This window comes from Ahaetulla prasina, chromosome 13 (genome assembly GCF_028640845.1).
Source record: "Ahaetulla prasina isolate Xishuangbanna chromosome 13, ASM2864084v1, whole genome shotgun sequence".
NCBI lineage: Eukaryota > Metazoa > Chordata > Lepidosauria > Squamata > Colubridae > Ahaetulla > Ahaetulla prasina.
The window spans coordinates 26634682-26654728 of NC_080551.1; the positions used below are offsets into that span (position 1 = coordinate 26634682).

At 48.9% G+C, this 20047-nt stretch overlaps 2 protein-coding genes across 23 annotated transcripts in view; one reads left to right on the plus strand and one right to left on the minus strand.

Annotated features, from left to right (window-relative positions):
- The window catches only part of TCF12 (transcription factor 12), a 75418-nt gene extending 72516 nt beyond the window's left edge, over positions 1–2902 (minus strand). For 3 of the 17 annotated variants that reach the window (XM_058156583.1, XM_058156576.1, XM_058156582.1), the window contains exon 1: positions 262–400. Coding sequence is in view for 9 of the 17 variants with exons in the window: in XM_058156586.1 (XP_058012569.1) it covers positions 262–548; positions 2047–2765 (1006 nt within the window). In the remaining 8 variants the exon portion in view is untranslated. Of the gene's footprint in view, positions 1–261; positions 549–2046 lie in introns of those variants that run through there. The other 14 variants (XM_058156572.1, XM_058156586.1, XM_058156570.1 and 11 more) reach the window with 14 other exon arrangements.
- Positions 2695–19006, plus strand: ZNF280D (zinc finger protein 280D). Of its 6 annotated transcripts, none has more exons than XM_058156566.1 (20): positions 2695–2710; positions 4469–4620; positions 5021–5086; positions 5181–5479; positions 5776–5869; positions 7012–7152; positions 7402–7505; positions 8195–8421; positions 9047–9204; positions 9838–9938; positions 10052–10198; positions 10673–10807; positions 11592–11914; positions 12103–12240; positions 12768–12830; positions 13062–13180; positions 13267–13303; positions 14901–14949; positions 15716–15771; positions 16609–19006. In XM_058156566.1, exons 2-20 carry the CDS (start codon positions 4476–4478, stop codon positions 18125–18127), a joined length of 3921 nt encoding a protein of 1306 aa, XP_058012549.1. In that variant the 5' UTR covers positions 2695–2710; positions 4469–4475; the 3' UTR covers positions 18128–19006. The 6 variants fall into 6 exon arrangements, with proteins under 6 accessions (XP_058012549.1, XP_058012544.1, XP_058012545.1 ...); XM_058156561.1 differs by lacking the exon at positions 2695–2710 and adding an exon at positions 2902–3314; XM_058156565.1 differs by lacking the exon at positions 2695–2710 and adding an exon at positions 3360–3880.
- The last annotated feature ends 1041 nt before the right edge of the window (positions 19007–20047 follow it).

The window sequence follows — 20047 nt, forward strand, 5'->3', positions numbered from 1 at the left end:
GGATGCAATATTCCAAGTGTGGCCTTACCAAGGCATTATAAAGTGGTACTAACACTTCACGTGATCTTGATTCTATTCCTCTGTTTATGCAGCCCAGAACTGTGTTGGCTTTTTTAACAGCTGCTGCATACTGCTGGCTCATATCTAAATGGTTATCCACTAGGACTCCAAGATCCCTCTCACAGATACTACTATTGAGCAAGATACCACATATACGATACTGGTGCATTTTGTTTTTTTGGCCTAAATGTAGAAGCTTACTTTTTTCACTGTTGAATTTCATTTTGTTAGATAGCGCCCAATGTTCAAGTCTGTCAAGATCTTTCTGTAACTTGAGCCTATCTTCTGGAGTGTTGGCTATTCCTGCCAGCTTGGTGTCATCTGCAAATTTGATGAGTTCCACATCTATCCCCTCGTCCAAGTCATTGATGAAGATGTTGAAGAGTACTGGGCCTAAAACAGAGCCTTGGGGTACTCCACTGCATACTTCCCTCAATGTGGATGTAGTTCCGTTGAGGACTACACGTTGAGAAATACAGTCCCTCCTTCTACGTTTATATAAAAGGATAATTATCAACTGTAGAAAATATTTAAGATGTTAGAAATGTATGCACATATTGATGCAACAGAAGCATTTGCTTTTTTATACCTTGTTTCCCCTAAAATAAGTCATCCCGATAATAAGCCCAATTGGGCTTTAAGCGCATGCGCTAAAATAAGCCCCCCAAAAAAATATTTAAACGCATGCGCAGCAGGTCCCCACCATTTCCTCTGGTTAGGGTTAGGGAGACAAGAGCAGGAAATCAGGTAAAACGAAAAGAGAAGCCCCATCTTGTTCCAAATGCCCCAAAGGAACACATCCCTGAAAATAAGGCCAAGCACTTATTTTGGGGTTAAAAAAATATAAGGCAGGGTCTTATTTTGGGGAAAACACGGCAGAAAGTAAATGAAGGGACTGAAAGAGAAAACTAAGGACATCATCATCGTTAGGTTGCTAGTTTGCAGCTTTGCTAATTTTCACTGCAATTTCAAGATAGATAATAGTGCAAAAAATTCTTTCTCCAGCATCAAGAAAACCCTAAAACCCTAATTATTGTTAATTATTTTGGCTTCTTATGCTAATGATTAAATCTACCTCAACATATTACCAAGTAGTATAGTAAGGAAGCACGTTTAGCAACCATCACTTGGGATAAGGATGGTTAGCTTTAGTAACAGTACAATATGAAAACTGTATCTGCACCACAGGATTATCTATGTGTCTGCTTCGTTTGTCCTGGGTTGCACAGCTAGGCAGGGACACACACACACACCCCGGTGGGTCACAAGCAAGTGTGGGGTAGGCACCACTTTTTGAAGAAAATTACCGGGCTTGCCTAAGTAAAGGAAGGCCCCGATCCAAACCAGCTCTGGGCTTGGCTGCCCCATTTGCAGAGGGAGCAAAAGTGCCGGCAGCGCCCCCGGCCCTCCCTGGGCTCGGCCCCCGGTTTACGGCTCTCATGCTACCTACAGTATCAAGTTAAACGGTAGATTTCCTCTTGCGCAGCCCCGGTGGCAAGGGCTACTTTTATTCCTTCCCCAATTTGGGGGGTTTGTGCTACTGCAAAGCCGAGGAGTGCGGGGCTGAGCCGTCCCGAGGGCCGCGGCCTTGCAGCGCCAGAAAGCAAGCGAGGCCAATGGGATTTGGTAAGGACGAGGTCGGCAGGCGACACGCGGGCCGTTTCGCCGGGCAAAAGATGGGCGTGAAGGGGAGCGGCGTCTCCTCCTGGCCGACCTTTCTCGTCGACTGCCGGGAGGCAGCAGCGAACCCAAGGCCGCCTGTTCATTTAGTCCGTTTAGGGCGCCGCCCAGCCGCCACCAAAGACAACGGTCACCCAAAGTAAAAGCCCAGCGGGAAACTCGAGCGGAGCCACCGGAGAAGCCTCTCAGGAAAGAGACGCCGAGGCTGTTCCCGCCCGCTTCCTCCCCCGCCGGGCACTCGGGGCACAGCCGCCCGGCGCCCCTCGCGCCAACCTTCCCGGCAGGGTCCTTCGCGCAGGGCCTCACCTGCCCCGCCGAACCGGCTGCTCCCCAGCGTGGTGGGCCGGGCCTTCCCGCTGTTCACGGGGGGCGAGAACATCTGCAGGGGAGACAGACAGAGAGAGAGAGAGACGCGGCTCCTCAGCGGGGGCGCGGCGGGCTTCGGGGGGAGCCGCCCCGCCGCCCGCGCAGGGCCTACCGCGCTGAAGTCCAGCAGGTCGCTCAGCTCCTTGTCGGTGCCGATGGCGGGCAGGCGCTGCTGCGGGTTCATCTTGGCCTCCGCTGCCACCGGCCGTCAGTGGAGGGGCCGCCCTCGCCCCGCCGCCCGCTCCGAGGGCCCCCGAGGCCGCGACAGCGAGCGACGCGGGCCGCCTCCTCCCCGTCTCTGGCGGAAAGCGCGGCCTCCACCGGGCGAGCTCTGAGGAGCCGCAGCACCGCCGCGTCGCGCCGACTGCCCGGGATCCCTCCGCGCGGGGCGGGGCCTGGCCTTGCCCCGCCCATCGCCGGCTACACACGGCGGCAGCAGCGCAGGAGAAGAGCCCGAGGGCCGCTGTCCGGGCGGTGGCGGAGAAGCCGCGGCCGAAGGCGACGCCCCCGGGGCCGTGGTGGCAAGGGGGGCCCGTTCGGCCGGCGCTGAGGCCAGGTCTGCGTCCCGAGGAGACTGCCGGGCGCCTTGCCAGGCCCGGGCTGGGTGGGTGTCTTCGAGGGTGCAGCCGGCTCGAGGGTCCCAACCTCCGCAGGAGCATCTCCCCCCGCGCGCCATCCGACGCCCCGCTCGCATTACGCTCCGATCCCTGCCCGGCACGGCTGCCCTCGGACGGGACTTGGTCGCCCGGGCGAGGCCCCGCCCCTACCCCCGACGCGCCTGCGTCACCCGCCCCGCGGAGGGTGGAGCGCGCGTGGCTCCGCCCCCGCGCTCATTGGGGCCGCGTCTCACAGGCCAGGCCAGGCCAGCCGAGGGGAGGTTGCCGTTTCCACGAACGCCGCTTGGCTGGGCGCGGGAAACAAAGCCTCCGGACGAGCCGGGAGCCTCGCGGGTTTGGCGCGCGGGAAGTTGCCGGCTGCGTCACTCCTACCCGCCGGACCGGCCAGAGCCGCCTCCGGGGTCTCCGGACGGGCGGGAAGGAACACGGGACGGGCGGTGCGCACCGGCCCAGGCGCCGCCACCGCCGGCCACGTGGGGCGCCCGAGGGGAGGGGCCTCCGCGCGTCCCGACACCCCCCGGCGCCTGGCCCATCCGCCGCCGCCCTCGCTCTCCCGCCCGGCCCGCCGGCCGACTCCCGCACCCCCCCCCGGTAAGCCCTTCGCCGCGGCCCCTCGCAGTCCGGCAGGGGGAGGGCGCCCGGGCGGCCCCGCCATCTTGGATGGAGCGCGGCCTTCTCTCGCCCCGAGCGGGCCTGGCAGGCGGTGGGGGGGGGCGGCCGGCGGGGTCTTCGTGGCCCGGGGAATGGCGGAGGGGGCGCGCCTCTTTCCCTCGCAGGCCCGCTGCCGTCATAGACTGCCTCCCCCCCCCCCCGCCAGGCCTAGGACGGGAGATCTGCGGCCTCGCCGGGCTCCCGCGTGACTGGGAGGGGAAAGCGAGGGTGGCGGGAGTGTCGGCGGGCAGCCCCGCAGGGGTCGGAAGCTCCATCTCGCCCATGCCGGAGTCTGGCTAGGAAGCCCCAGAGAGAAGGAAAGGCCCAGGGAAGCCTTGGGCGGGAGGGAAAGGAGTGGGCTTGTCCGTGGAGGCCCCTCCGCGCGTGGTTCACCCAGGAGACGATGGGCTAAAGGAGCAGGAAAGGCCGAGGCCTAATCGGGAGCCCCCCCCTTGCTCCTCTTTCCCCGAAAGGCTTTCCCGGGAAACCGTTTGGCTCTGAAAATGGTGAGCGCTGCCTCTTATAATTGGAAACTGGGCCGCGGCGGCCGCCGCCGCCTTTCTTACTAGTGAGGGTTGTGTTAGCCAAGGCCTTCTGTGAAGGTTGTTCCCAGCGGAACCACAAACTGCCTGATTTTTAGGTATTTCTTTCTACTGTGCCAGCCTAAAATAGTGAGGAAATCTGGGTTTTTTCATTCTGGGAAAGCTGGGCTGGGCTCAATGAGAAGGGGCGGATGGGGCAGGACCAACCAGCTGTCTACTGGCTAAAGTATTGGGGTGGGGTGGCCCATTAAAGTCACTGGCTTTCATGATTCCAGTCCTCTAAAACTGGCCATACAAATTGTTCGTGGCCACAGTGTCTGCTGGGTTGAAGTAGAGAAAATGGCCTTTGGGTTTCTTTTCGTGAAGATGCAGCTGTTGGCATCGGCTGTAGGGTAGGGTACCTGAGCCCTCTTGGCCTGCCCTGCAGCTGGGCAAACCGCAGCTTTAAGCAAGGAGTGCAACCATGTCAGAACCGCGGCATCTTTCCAGAATAGAACAGCTGTGCACCCCTAACAGCGGTCTGTTCCACCTGCTGCTATTTTCACTCTCTAGTTCCACAATGGCAGAGCTTTTCATGGAATGCGAAGAAGAAGAGCTTGAACCCTGGCAACAGAAAGCAAATCCCATTGTTGTTGACGATGACGACGATGACGACGAGCCTATCTTTGTTGGGGAGTTCTTGAGCTCCAAACCAACCAATACCTGTAAGGGACTGTTTTGAACTGGGAGGGGGGGCACGCACAAGGGAAAGAAGAGCAAGCTTCAAAAGTTAGTCATCGCAGTCTGCCAAGGAGTTGCTGATAGGCTAGTGAAGTTTAACTTGCATGTCCGTTCAAAATGGGTTCACTCAAAAACCTTGTTGAACTGGTAGGAATCATAGCATAAATGTAGTTTCATTAAACTGGGATAATGGATTACAATGCTCTTGGATCCATTCTTGGAACAATTGCAACTTCTTTCAGGAATACTGCAAACACTTTAAGAATTAGTGCAACTTCACAGTGAGATGTTACTTTCCTTCTTTAGGTACATATTGATAAATTCCCTTGAGCCTATTTTCTTTCTCCTTTATTTTCTGAAAGCAGTAATGATCATTTTTAACAGATATATTGAACAGAGTTAACCCGAATTCATCACGAATTGGAATGCAGAATGGTGCCCCCAAAAGAGGTATGATGTTCTCCAGTGATGCCAAATGTTGAAGTCTCTGAAGGCTTCTGAGTCTAACAGTGTGTAATCTTTTGTTTCCTGGTTCTCATGGCAGGTGCTGTGGCTGTTTCTCCGGGGTTTCACTCTTCGGGCAGACCTGCAACTAGTACCCTAGCTGTTCAGCCACAGCCACGCGTCAGCAGCATTTTGGGATCGTGTCAGGTCTTGCAGAAGCCGCTTTCAGGATGTTCGTCACCGCAGGAAGGAGCTAAGTCTAGTACTGGGATCTCCCAGCCCATCAATATATCTGCCCCTCCCCAGTCCTTGTCACGGAATCTCCATATTCCTGCGTCAGCCCAGCCTACATCCAGGCCGGTGGCCACCGTAACAGCACAGCCTGTTGCACTGAACCGGGTAGGTTTGGAGTTGCCCCATGGTGCCAGCTGCAAGAGTCCCCTGACTGGTGAGGGCTGCTGCTGCTTGCCGTGTCCTGGAAATAATTGTGTTCTGAGCACAGGGGGCCGTTGACACGGGGCAATAGCTGACTGGCCAAGACTCTGGATCAGTCGGAGCCCCTCTGTGGGGCTTTGAAAATGGGGAAGGGCCTGGCAGAAAGTGCATCTTGCCAGAATGGAACTTTTAAAAGGGTAAACTTGGGTGCAACAGAAAATTGCTGTAGCAAGCTGAGCTCTTGAACACATCCTCCACAGGTGACCCCAGATAGAACTTTGGGCCTGACCTTTGGCATAAGGCAGAATTCAGGAGGGTCACAATACCAGAGTGGATCACCCATGAACACGGCAGGTATGTTCAAGTCTGGTTTTTCATTTTGCTTGTGGTTTGATGCAAAAAATGGGATTTAAAAAAAATGGGTGGCCAGGCTCATAATATTTAGTCTGGGACTGAGGGGTCCTTGGTGCTTTCTGAGCTTGGTTGTTTTCTTGGAGATGTTTCATTACCCAACTAGGTACCGTATTTTTCGGCGTATAAGACGCTCTGGACTATAAGACACCTACCTTTTCTGATAAGGAAAACAAGAAAAAGAAATCTGCCTTTGCCTCCCAGCAATTTTGCCTCTTTGCAGCGAATAGCATGCTTTACTTCCATTTTTGTTTTCAGCATAGCTTGATTAGCACACACAAAAAAAAATCTGCTCCCAGCAATTTACCTCCTTGCAGCAAGCAGCAAAGGCCAGTGCAGCAATAGGCAATGGCAATCCCTGCAGCCTGAAACAGCTGAGAGTCAGGAGGCCGATCCAACAGACAATCAACTTGTGCTGTGCTGAAGCTGAAATTTATTTTTTTTATTTTTATTTTATTTGCATTTATATCCCGCCCTTCTCCGAAGACTCAGGGCGGCTTACACTATGTCAGGCAATAGTCTTCATCCATTTGTATACTATATACAAAGTCAACTTATTGCCCCCCAACAATCTGGGTCCTCAAAATGGGCTGTTTCTTCTTGCTGCTTGCTGTAAGGAGGTAAATTCCTGGGAGGCAGAGGCCAAAAGTTGGAGCCAGTGAGTGGGCGGGGCTACATTCGGTGTATAAGACGCACCCAAATTCTCACCCCCTTTTGGGGGTGGGGGGAGAAGGTGCGTCTTATACTCTGAAAAATACGGTAATTTGGAGTGGGGTTTGGTCATAGTCAGGGACCATCAAATATTGTGCGAACACCTGAGGAAAGCTGAGGGTGTATCTCAGAGGAATGCTCTTGATAGCAATAACTGAAATAAGGCATGGGGGGCCTTCCTACCATGGCAGTCCTGCTGAACAATGTAGGTGTAGCTTCTGAGAAATAATGATTTGGATTGCAGCATGAGCTGTGTCTATGGATCAATTTTATGCCTTTAGGGTCACTTGGGATAACCTGGCCTGGGGTTCGAGAGACTGAGGAGTAATTGGCTATGAAAAGCTACCTAAATTTAAATTTTAAAACATTTCTAGGGTTGTCCAAGCGTCCCTCCACTTCTGAAGCCAGTAATATCACTCCCAAAAAGGCCAAGAGTAACGAAACAGGCTCGGAGAGTGAGTCCCCTCTCCTGTCCTCTATTAAACCTCCAGATGACCTGGTCCTGCTTGAGAAAGGTAAGACTACCAAGAACATGCTGGATGTCTTGTTTGGGGGGAATCTTGTCTGAATGGGTTTGAAAGGCCATTCTGAAATACTTAACAAAGAGGGTGGGGGTCCCAGGGAATCCACGTAAGAGCTTCATTCTCTTCCAGGGAATGGTCAAATGGATTAAAGAATGCTTTTGGATGATGAATTTAATCTATCTGTCTCACATATTCAAACACACATTAAATAATAACATATCCCCTTTTCTTTTTCCACAGATGTTGCTTCAAGTAATATTAAGAATGGAGCCCCTTTTCCACAGGCATGCCCAAAATGTAATATTCATTTTAACCTTTTGGAGCCTTTAAAAAATCATATAAAGGTAAATATCTTCGGGTTGGAAGAAAAATACAATTATAGATGTAACATTGAGTCACTTGGCTTTTTTAAACATAAAATCTGGGACTGTTTTATTCTGTTTTGTATTCTTAGTATAGATTGGACCAGTAGTGGGTTCCACTTACCTTCACTACCAGTTCGGAACTGGGAGTGAGCATGTGTTTGCTTCGCGAGCATGTGGAGCTTCTGCACATGCGCAGAACCTTCTGCGCCTGGGCAGAGAGTCCATGGTGACGTCCGGGCGGGTGGGCAGAGCCTCCTGCCGCCGCCACTACCGGTTCACCGGAACTGGTAGAAACCCACCACTGAATTGGACCTAGGTAAAGGCTGCTTTTTCTTGTGGCTTTTAAAGGTTTATCCCATTTGCCTTGTACAAATACCATTTAAAGTAGCTTGTTCAAATGCCAACTAAATTCACTCTTTACCAGTCACAGCCCAGACTGCCGCAGCTGAAACAAGGCTCAGATGAGGTTGAAGAGAGGAAAATTATATGCAGCCTGTGGGAGCTATTACTTCTGTGGGATTTTTCCTTCTTTCTTGTGGAGATTTCTTTCTGACATTGTCTTATGTTTGCTCCCTTAAGACTTACTGGTGATCTCAGTTTTCGGCCTGTTTTTCCTCCATCAGAAGTAATTTCATTTCAAAACTTATTACAGTTGTTGGTCTTTTCAGTATTGCTGTCCTGATATGGTGCACACCTTTCCGGGAATAACCAAAATGGACTGCTCAGGTATATCACCTACAACTGCTGAATCAGAAAAAGGGAAATTGATCATGTTGGTTAATGACTTCTATTATGGCAAGCACGAGGGGAACCTCCAGCAGGTGCGCCAGGAGCAGAAGACCCACACTACTTTCAAGTGTGCCAGCTGCATGAAAGTCCTCAAAAGCAACATCAGGTATTTCTAGCCTGGAAGAGGCAGAGCTCTGACCTGGAGCTTAGGGGCAGCCAGAGTGGAGGGTTGCAGGCTTAAGCATTTTCTTGCTTCATGTGTCATTCTTGTTTATTTTTAATTTTAGCAGAACTGATTTTGCATTCCTTCAAAGAGTTCTGCTAAATAAACCCAAAAGAATCACAGCCAAGAATTGAGCAGATCTAAATATTAACAATTATGTTTGGAGAATCAAAATGCACTGCCAATAGCCAGGTACCAAAGAAAATGGAAGTTGAATCCCCCATAACTGGGGTGCCAGAACCCCTTTGGCTGTCCAAGCTTGGGGCCTCCTGACCTTTTTGGTTCATACCTGGAATCTTTTTAAGTCCCTCCAGTTTTCGTCTACTTCAAATGGATGAGTGAGTGTGCCAACATGCTTTAATGAACTATTTTTCTGGTCCTTTGGGTTCCACTCACCTCACAGAGGAATTAACCATTTACTTATGCAAAAGTTTTCCCTGGAGCCAGCAGCCAGAGGAGTATCTGTTGACACTATGTGCCAAACAGAAGGCTCTATCCCTCCTTGGTGCGTGAAATTAAAGGTTTCCCTTTAAAAGCAGGTGCTTGAACTGTGAACTGTTCTTCTCAGATTTATGAACCACATGAAGCATCATTTGGAGCTTGAGAAGCAGAACAGTGAGAGCTGGGAAAGCCACACCACCTGCCAGCACTGCTACCGTCAGTTTCCTACTCCCTTTCAGCTGCAGTGCCACATTGAAAGCACCCACACACCTCATGAGTCCTCCAGTGAGTTCTTCTGGGTGGGAAGGGCGGGAGGGATGCGAGACAATTCACAGACAAGGACCTTGGTAGACTTTGGGTTCTGGGGCTGAATTGAATTTGGAAGTTCTCAGCTGTCTGCCCATTGGTGGAGAAAGCAATAATATCAACTTCACCCCCAGACTTAACTTTTAAAATAAATACAGCTTCTGATGTGGATATGACAGTTCAACTGTCACATCTATGTCATGAATAATACTCATTAGTTTGCTTTCATTTAGAAGCCAAATTACAGATAGTAATTTGACTTACGGCCACAATTGGGACCTGAATCTGGGCTTCCCAGGGCCTCCCACCTATCTGAGGCTGCCCACCTTGCTGCTGATATAACTGCGCAGCTTCCACTGCCTCCTTTCTCTGGCGCTGGCTGAAGGAATTCAGCTGCCCTCCATGCGTGTTAAGGATGCAGGAATGTAGCTGCAAACAGGTTGCCAAGCACTCAAATTGCCCTCCTGTGACCAGAGGGTAATAATGTTTTGGGACCACATGGGCTATAAAGCACGCTGTGAGAGTCCTAACAGAATTACAGGTGCCAGTATGATGTCGCTCCCGTGTTCTGATTTTTTAAAAATGTCAATTGCTGCTTATTTTCTTTTTTAGCTATTTGCAAAATCTGTGAACTCTCTTTTGAAACGGAGCAAGTTCTGTTGCAGCATATGAAAGACAATCACAAGCCTGGGGAAATGCCTTATGTCTGCCAGGTACTCCCAATTCCCCTTTTTTCCTTGCACATACGGTTGTCTATGTTTCCTTATTCCTAAGAAGAAATGTTAGAAGTAAATATTTTCCCCTTCCTCTTTGTATTGATGTTTAGGTTTGCAATTACAGATCATCAGCATTTTCAGATGTGGAAAAACACTTCAGATCCATTCATGAAAACACAAAGAACCTGCTTTGCCCATTTTGCCTTAAAGTTATTAAAATTGGGGCACCTTACATGCACCATTTTATGAGGCATCAGGTAACATTTGTAACCTTTAAGGAAGGTAAGCGGGGACCAAAGAATAGTTAATCCCACACCCATCCCATAGTTCTTCCTCCTCACCACAGAAGGTGATCGCCATGCTGCTCCCCCCAAGCTGCCTCTCCTGTGCAGCGCCCTGTGGCTGCTGGCCGTCTTGCCAGGAGACCTTTGGCCACAGCTAATGCTAGGCCAACTGTGGCCAAAGCAGAGAAGGCATGGCTAAAGCAAAGAACAAGGGATGAGAGAGGCTGTTGGGCTTTCCAGTTTAGTATAAATGTTTCTGAGATGGAATGCTGAATGTCCTTAAATCCCCTTTGTAGGTGTTGTTGCAAGTGGCCACAATTTTTATACTTTTAGATCCTCTTGCAACGTTGCATTAGGTCACGTGAAAATTCAGTTCAGTGATCTGCCTTATTTTGGGATGAGCATCCAAATGCTTCTATCCCCTCCTTTTTTTCCCTTTTCCTAAAGAAAAAAGGAATACATCGCTGTACCAAATGTAGACTCCAGTTCTTGACCTGCAAAGAAAAACTGGACCACAAATCTCAGCATCATCGGACATTCAAAAAACCTGTGCAGTTGGAGGGCTTGCCTCCAGGAACCAAAGTAAGTGGGGTGTGTGTGCGATGTGTGAATAGCTTAGGAAGGTCTTCCCTCGGCTTGTCCTGGAGGTACAGTCTTTAGCCAGGATGTCAGCGGGGCCTTGTGCAGCCACTCCCCTGGGGGAATAGGACACTAGCTGCGGCCCGAGTGGCCCCTTTGGTACCGTCTGCTCTAAGGATTTGTTTGCCTGCAGCTCTTCCAGAAAAATGCCTGCTGCTTTTCTTCGGGATGACGATGATGATGTCTCATGGAAGAAATAGTTTCATTAAGTTGCTTTTCACTTGTCAATCATGATATCAAAAAATCTCTGGATTCTTTTGGCCATATCCATTCCCTCCTTTTTGGAAGCTTAGGCAGAACAGAGATGGTGTCTTGCTCTGGGTAGACGAAGGGAGATGTCGCTTGTTATGTAGCAGGCTGATGATTGGATTCTAGCTCTTTTTTGGTTTGACAGTGAGATCCAGTCTCGGAATGTGGCTGTTCTGTGGGTGATACATGAGGATGCTGAGGCCCTAGGAAAAAAGCCCGTGTGGGGGAGAGAGAAAGAAACAGTTTACTTTGATTCTTGCTCTGCTGAAATTGCATGAAGGCTGGTTGGATGGAGAACCTTCGGCCACCCAGCTGCCATGTGGCATCCAGAGAATATCACGGTCTTGTGCTGTGGCTACTTTTTACTTTGCATATTAAAAAAACGAGGATTGCCCAAATTCCTTTCGAAATCCAAGCAGGCAGATCAGTGCTGGTTTTTGTGAGGCAAAGAAAACTGAAACCGAGTCTCCCATTCTAGGTTACAATTAGAGCCTCGTCTGGATCTCTTCAACCTGCCTCTGTGACGGCATCTCCTGTGAGCACAAACACATCCACCTTGCTGTTGTCTCCTGGAACTAAAGCAGCAAACAGCAAAGCTCAGAACAAGCCAACTGCCAGTTGCAAGGGAAAGGCCAAGCTGAAGCTGCTGAGCATGCAGAAGAAGCTGCTCCCGGGGACGGACAGCAGTGGGGGAAGCAAGAACCACAGCAGCAGCGGCAGCAGCAGCGGCAGCAGTGGTGCTGGCAGTGGTGGCAGCAAGAAAACAAATAAGGTTGCAAATACAGCACTAAATAACCTAAGGTAACTTTTCTCAGGGGTCGCTAGATGCTATCTAGAAGCCTTACAGCACCTGGGGCTTCTGCAGGTCCACACGGCCACTGTATCTGGCTCCCCAGTTTAAGCTAAGCAAATCTTACTTAGCAGACAGTGGCTTGACCTGTGAATTAACTTACTCTTTGATAATTAATTGTGACGTTGGTTAATTTTAGGTGTCCTGATATTCAAAAATGCATAGAGTGTTACTCGGACATCCGGACTTTTGCAAGCCACTTCCCGACGTATGTGCGCTGCGGTTTGTGCAGATATGGCACCAGTTGCAGTAAAGCTTATGTGAACCACATGATGGGGTAAGAAACCTTGAGCTCCAGTCCGGGTAAGAGAGAAAGGCTTCAGATGGCAAGGCAAGGCTCCGTGCCGTCTTGACTTCCCCGCTTAGCCTTTCAGATAGCAACTTCTGCCTGGATCGAGTTGGGTTGTTTAGATACAGAATCGGCTGCTGCTCACAGTAAAATAAGCTACCTTAATCCCTAAGTATGAACGTCGACAAAGTAAAACCCCTTGTTTCCCTGACCGATTCCCTGTATGGCTGTTTCTGGCTGAATTGCACCATTTGCCCTGAAGCCGGTGGGGAAAAACACAGCTGGGACTGTTTTAGGATGCCAGGGAGGGGGCTGCTAGAATCTCTTCTCAGGTGAACCTGGGGTTTTTTGTTCTTTGTTTCATGTTAATTGCGTTGGCACAGAATGTAGTTTTTAAAAAAAGATGCATTACACAAACCACGTGACCATAGCTTTTTTAATGTAGTATATTTTATGGTAGAAACAAGACATTTTTTTTCAGGAATTCAATTTAAGGCACTCTTGTTTCTTTGTAGCTTTCATAGTGCTCGTCAAACTAAAAGATTTTGGATTTATAAAACACATTCAGATGAACTGAGGTAACCATCTTCTAATTTTATTTTATTTAAGCTGTGCACTTCTGATAGCGTGCAGTGCCATTCTTGCTGCTTCCTGTACTTGTTGGCACTGCCTGAGCAGTGCAAGACTGTTCCCCCCCCCCCTGGGGGGGGGGGCAGTGGGGTTGTGGAGCAAGTAGGGCCCAACAGCTGCATAGACCTCTGTGGTAGGTATTTGGAGAGCTCAACTCCTTCCAATGACTTTCTCCCCAGGGGAACCACTGTGGTTTGTCTTAACTGTGATTTCTTGACGGATGTTTCTGGCTTGGACAAGATGGCCACCCACCTTAATGAAAGCCAGACTCATACTTGCCAAGTGATTGTAGAACATGGTAGGTGTTTTTGGGGCCTTGGCTTCAGTTGTGGCAATGAAACACCAGTGTTACCTTGAATATTGAGTTTTCTTTTTCACTTCTAGTTCCTGTGGATTGCTTCACTACTGCTGATGTTTCTGGGTGAGTTTTTGAAGTGTAATTGTTTGGTCAGCTGGATGGATGTGAAGATTTTCCACTTCTTCCTTCTGTAGACAAAGGTTGTGGAAAAGCAAGTTTGGCTGTGCTCCTGATTAGCTAGGCACATCTCTTTTTTCATGTTATGTTAACAAGCGTGGAACCTGCCCTCTGTAATGATGGTTAGGATCCCTCCCTCTAATCTGGAGGTTTTGAAAATAGCTGAACCTGGGCCAAAGATATTTGCCCTCTGAAAGTATTGGAGATGGCACAAGTAGTGACCAACTTCAGTGCTGACAGATGATTTGCATCCTGGCCCACAAGTTGCATTGAGGTTTAATGATGCACTGGCGCTATTAGGTTTCACTTTTCACTGCATCAACAAAGAAGATACCCGGTACCAGCAATTTCTTCGAGCAAAAAGCCTTTGAAAAGTTAAATTGGGTTCCTGAAACTGATGAATGCACTTGGTTTTATAAAAGATGCGCTTTTCTCACTATCTACGCAGAGGAATTTCCTAAACAGTAAAAATTAATCTTGGTGATCTGATAAGTTGTTTAGAAGTCAATACACCTGAATAACATACAGCTAATCTCGGGTACAGGCTGGGCTTGAAAATTACTGCAGAAAAATCTGTGCTGTGATTGACAGACGGAAGTCTTGCCTTTTGAGTCCAGACCATTCCAAAATAGCCGCCTCGTTTGGGCAAGACACTGATGGAGCTAAAGGCTCCCCACTCCTTTTGGTTGACCTGTTACAACCACAAAGGTGTGGCAAAGAGGAGGCAGCCATTCCTTTCCACTTCCCTCAACCCCTCGTTTCTTCACAGGAGATATATAGACTAAGCAGATGAACATAGGAGCAGCCCTTGCCTGACGTAGCAAAGAAGAACCTGAGATTGGCAAAAGCAGCCACACAGGGCCCAACTGAGGCGCTCTAGGCTGTCTTCCTTTGCTTCCGTGCTTTGTGTGAGCAGATGTCGTTGCAACTCTGCTCCACTGCAGGAGAAGCTGCCCAGAGAGACACAGCAGAGGTGGTGAAGCCCCTCGCCTTAAAAGGTGCAACTTTAGCAGGTCCTGCTTCTTGGAGAAAGGATGGATAGGGGAGCAGGTGTGGCTGGACATCTTTTCTGGCTTGAGCTTGAAATGGAGTGGGACACTTTTTAAGTGGGCTTACCAGGATAGTGCACCTTGCATTCTTCCCTTCAAAGTGCAGAAGAGTAGATAATCATTGTACAAAAATCAGTTGGGTTCCATTCCCAAAGGAGTTTTCTGCACGCCATCTACTTAATGCACTGAGACAAATATCCCAGATATTCACATCCTCTCCCCACTTCCTCAGAGTAGATGGCAGCCACAAAGAGGACAATTAGTGGGCTTTTTTCGGTAGGAAGAATCACATCACTGGGTCACCTTGACCAAACCACTGGCAAAAGACAAATAACAGACAGTTCCGTGGCAGCTGTTTTCTGGGAAGTGAAATAATCAAACAACTCTTCATGAAGATCTTCAAAATTTAAAAGTATATGCTAGTGTATTTTCATTGTAGTTTTAGACAGCATATTATCAACATTAAAGCTAACCAGTGTTGTTTTGTCCTTTAGCCTAGCAAAGGATGCATTATTGAACAATGAAATGGAAGAAAAATCAGAGGTAGTCCCTTTTTTTGTCTTAAAACTTTTGTGTAGCCATATCTATTGAAAGTTTTCAGTATATGATTTGTAATTTCAGCCATAATGGTGAATATTAAATAACCCACAGGACAATAATACACAGCTTTCAAATTTTCAGATGAGAGGCTTTAAAAATGGTAATCGTATTCTTAATAAGGAATTTTTAAAAAGCAGCCTTTTTCTTCTGTGTGCCAGTAGCACAATGTTCCATTACATCTTTTAACATTGAGGAAGAAAAACCTCCTCAGACCTGGCTGCAAATTGGCCCAGCTCTTGAAAGTTGCTGGAGTCCATTCATGTGTTGTAGAAAGGAGGGTGCAGGAGGGAGGGGGAAATTCCACCTCAGAAGGAAGCAGATAGAAAATAGCAGTGCTGAATATAAAAATCTGGCCAGGAGCAGAATTTGGTACCACCTGTTGCCTAATCTGCTTGGGACTGCGTCCCATCCCCTGGCTGCACACCTTTTCTGTCTGTCCCAGTGCATGCTTGCTCTTTTCCCTCCCTCACCTGTCTGGTCCGCCCTGGAGCAATTTCTTCCAGCTGGCTTGCTTTTATCTTGTGGCTGATGTAGATCTCCACGCCTGTATGTTTTCTTCTTGTGATGTTTCTGTGGCAATGCCGGTCGTTGGTCCCTCTTGTCAGGGATCCAGCTTCTGTGGGTTGCATTCATTCATGGTGGTATTAAATGTGAATCTTGAGGGAAAATACCACGATGCTATGTGATATTGTGCTCTTTTCTTTTTTAGAAGCATTTGGTGCCCACTGTATGTGAAGAGAAAGGAGAAGCATGCATTTCAGAAAGGTAAAAAGTCAAGTTAGATCTTTCACAAACTACAGTGTGAATAAGTTTGTGCTTGTTTTAATCATACAGGGAGTGTGGTGAAGCATAGGGCCATTGGTTCTTTGAACTGGGAGGCAGCAAAGTGCCTCTCTTCTCTGGATCATGCAACAGGTAGCAATCCCAGGAAAACATGGTTGCTTTAAAGGGTTGCAAGCGGTATCCTACTCTTGGTCCCATGTGTTCCAGACCTGTACAGAGATCTCCTTCCCCAGCAGAGTTGTCACTTGGTCCTTGAGCAGGAATTGCAGGCCCAAGAGGATTCCTAGATTGTGCCAAAGCCACATCCAGAGCAGAACTGCCCTTCTGAGAATTGAGAGAGGGCAGGTCCCCTGACTTCTTGTTGAGATTGGGTCAGAATTGTCCAGCTCAGGAAATTGGGAGTCCAGGCGGTTCAAGTGAATGTACAAGTTTATTGCAAGCTTAAGCCCTCTACAAGAATCTGAACCGCTAATGGCCAAAGCAAATTGGGGGAGATAAGAGCCAATGGAATTCAAGGTGGCAGGACAGAGATCTCTTGTGAGTGCAAAGGGTCTAACTGGCTAATGACCCTTGTTTGACCCTTTCCTCTCTCAGGCTCAGCCTGGTCACCTACATCTCCCAGCCTCCAGGCACTGAGCCAGCAGGGGCAGGAGCATCACCTGCCTGGCCAGGGTGAGAATGTCAAAGAGAGGAAGAGCCCGCCGACACTATACTGTAGGCGTGGGGGCATAGGGCCCCTCCCCCAAAAATCCCCCAGGTTGAAGCAATTAGCATATTTTATTACAGTCAAGTAATTTAAGTGCTTATATTGCTTTTCAGCCTGCAGATGAAAGGGTCTGTGAGAGAAACAAATGCAGATCTTCCTGGAAAGCTGAACATTGATGCTGCTTTAGCTGCGGACAGTGAAGGAACTCAAAGGCCAGTTCCAGAAAATAGATTTAGTTCAGAGTTTGAAGCCTGCTCTAGGAGCCCTGCAAGAAGAGGGGCACTGGGCGGCCTTGGAAATCAGCAGGAGGAAAGCCTGCCACTGGCCGGGGGTGAAGGAAAATCATCTCTTGAAGAAGATGACCCAGTTTCTAGTCCAGAACCTGAAGCCTGCACAGGAGAAAGCAGCACTACCAGCCCTGGGAAGCTGATGGATGAATACCTTTCCGATGCACAAAAGGAAGGCCCTGTGTTGCTGTCAGCTGCGGCCACTTCAAAACTTTATAGCTGTTCCAAAGATAGTAGCATAAAGGGTTCCACACATTCAGAAAACCCCAGTCTTGCAGTTGCTGAAAGCAAAGCCAGTTTGCCAGTCACAGAAGGTGCTTGCGCTTCCGAATTGATCGGCAGTCCAAGTGTAGTGGGTCTTGCCGAAGACTGTGGCCCCCCGAATCAGAATGACCTTGGCCCTCTGGCTGCTGAGCATGACGGGAGCACTGCTGCTGCAGAAAGCTCCTCTGGGTTGGAACTCCTAGCCGATTCAAGCGACACCACAGTGCCAGAAGCAGCAAGGGATGCAGATGCTCTGAGGAACAAAAGTGATGTTGGACTTTTAATTTGCAGGCGTGAAAGAACAGAAGACACCTTTGCTTTAGGGGAGTCAGCTCATTCAGATGGTTCTGCAGATCTTGCAGGTGAAGGAGGTGAGAACAGAACTGAAGATGGGGACAAAGCCATGTCTCTAACTGCACAATGTGAAGGAAGTATCTCTGAATTGGTTGGAGATGAATCCTCCATTGCTGAGTTTTGCACCTTTTCAAAAAACTCTCCAACTGGAATGGTGAGGGATCCCCTTGGAAATCCGGCTGCAGATGAGCACGAAGGAAGTCCCTCTTTGTCAGCTGTGAAAAACGGTACTACTCCAGGGTTGCAAGAAAATTTGTTGGAGAGCTCTTGTGAAAAGGCAGTTTTTGACAAGCAAGGAGAAGCAGAACCAACCGAGCTTGGAAGCAATAAAAGCAGTGCTTGTTCAAAATGGACTGGCTCTGATGTCCACACAAAGGTGGCCAGTTTAGAGGAAACTCGGCGAGCAGAAGTGAACATGGATTCTACTCCACTGGCATCCAATGAGGAAGAGGTCAGCTTTGAACAGTTTTTGCGAAGAAGGGGAGAGCCTGACTCCACCCATTCCGATGCGAGCGAGCAAGGCAGCATTCACCTGGAGCCGCTGACTCCTTCCGAGGTACTCGAGCACGAGGCCACTGAGATCTTGCAGCAGAAGGGAGGTGTCCCAGCCTCAGCCAAGAAAACCGGGCTTGGTTCTGAGCCAGCTGACCTTTCTTCTGGAGGCGGCAGCCCGAACCAAGAGGACTTATCCAGTAACCAGGAGGAAGCCAACAATGAAACCAGCTGAAGGAGGGCTTTTCCTTGACAACATAGATTGTGAAAGATGAAACAAGCGAGGCAGGGGGTACAGCTTGTCCGTTGCAAATTAGGTAGGCAGAAAGCCCAGAAGACGACTGTGACTGTTTACAATATGTGAAGCCGGAAGAAAAGGTGTTACTGGATTCAAAGTAAGGGCTCTTACAGAAGCCACATTTAAAAAAAAAAAAAAGCGACTATGTACCAGAAGAACACTCAAAAGGAAACCCTGGACTGGGGGGCTGCATTCCCATCAATGGCAACAGTTTGGGTACTTCTGGATCAGTGTGATCTTACAAGAGGCTGAGTTCACCTTAAAACTTTCAGTGAAAGTGGATGGTTATAAATATGTATGTGAGTTTCTCTGTGTGCAAACAGAACAAAATTGTACATACCGTACCAGTTTGTAGGAAAGGTGGGCCCCGGCTCTTCCTTTGGGGCAGTCACTCTTATTCTTTCTGTTAACAGCAGGCCCAGAAAATACAAAGTGGCTTGAAAGAACCGCAAAGCTGAAAAGTTGTAATCTGTTACCAAAAGGAGTAAGAAATTTGGAAGCATTTAAGTCAGGTACTGAAGGGGGATTTTGGAACTAAATTTATGTCAAAGAAATGGAAATGGAAAGGGTGGGGTGGGGTGGCATGAAAATTCTTTTGATATACTGTAGCTAGTGAAGAAATGTATAACATGATTTAATAGGAGTTTGCATTTTCAATATTAACACGTTCAACTAAAATGCTGCTCTAAATCTTGTAGAAAGTGATTTTGAACTTGAAGTTTGTTTTTATGAACTTAAATGTTTTGAATTTCCGTTAAAACATCGATGTACATATTTTGGAGTAAATATTTGCAAGAAAATATTACGTGTTTTGTTCCTTTTCATACGTATATTTTTGAAACTGGCTTTTGGAGTCCCGGGTTCTGTGGTTACTCACCCTCAGCAGGTCTTGAGGCTTTCTGCCCAGAAGGAATGCATTTAGAACCTGCTTAAGCTGGGTACCATTGCCTTAGTTGCAGATTTAGTTAGTTTTTAGTTTTATTAAATTTTTATACCGCCCTTCTCCCGAGGGACTCGGGGCGGTGCACAGCCAAAGGATAAAAAATATAAAAAATATACAATTAAAACAACAATTTAAAACCGAGCAAATTAGAAAAAATGGCCAGTATTAAAAATTTAAAATTTAAAATTCCAAACCCTAAAATGATGATAAAACCCCAGTTAAAATTTAAAAATATTAGGCCAGTCCCGCTTGAATAAATAAGTGTGTTTTCAGCTCACGGCGAAAGGTCCGAAGATCAGGCACTTGACGTAATCCAGGGGGAAGTTCGTTCCAGAGCGTAGGAGCTCCCACCGAGAAGGCCCTGCCCCTGGGGGCCGCCAGCCGACATTGTTTGGCGGACGGCACCCTGAGAAGACCCTCTCTGTGTGAGCGTACGGGTCGGTGGGAGGCATAAGGTAACAGCAGGCGGTCCCGTAAGTACCCGGGTCCTAAGCCATGGAGCGCTTTGAAGGTGGTGACCAAGATCTTAAAGCGCACCCGAAAGACTACAGGAAGCCAGTGCAAGCCGCGCAGGATTGGTGTTACATGGGAGCAACGAGTTGCTCCCACTATTACCCGCGCAGCTGCATTCTGGACTAGCTGCAGCCTCCGGGTGCACTTCAAGGGCAGCCCCATGTAGAGAGCATTGCAATAATCCAACCGGGAAGTGACAAGAGCGTGAGTGACCGTGCATAAGGCATCCCGGTCAAGGAAGGGGCGCAACTGGTGGACCAAGCGTACTTGGTAAAAAGCCCTCCTGGAGACGGCCGCCAAACGACAGCTGCCCATCCAGGAGGACGCCCAAGTTGCGCACCCTTTCCATTGGGGCCAATAACTCGCCCCCGACAGCCAGCCGCGGCTGCCGGCATCCACAG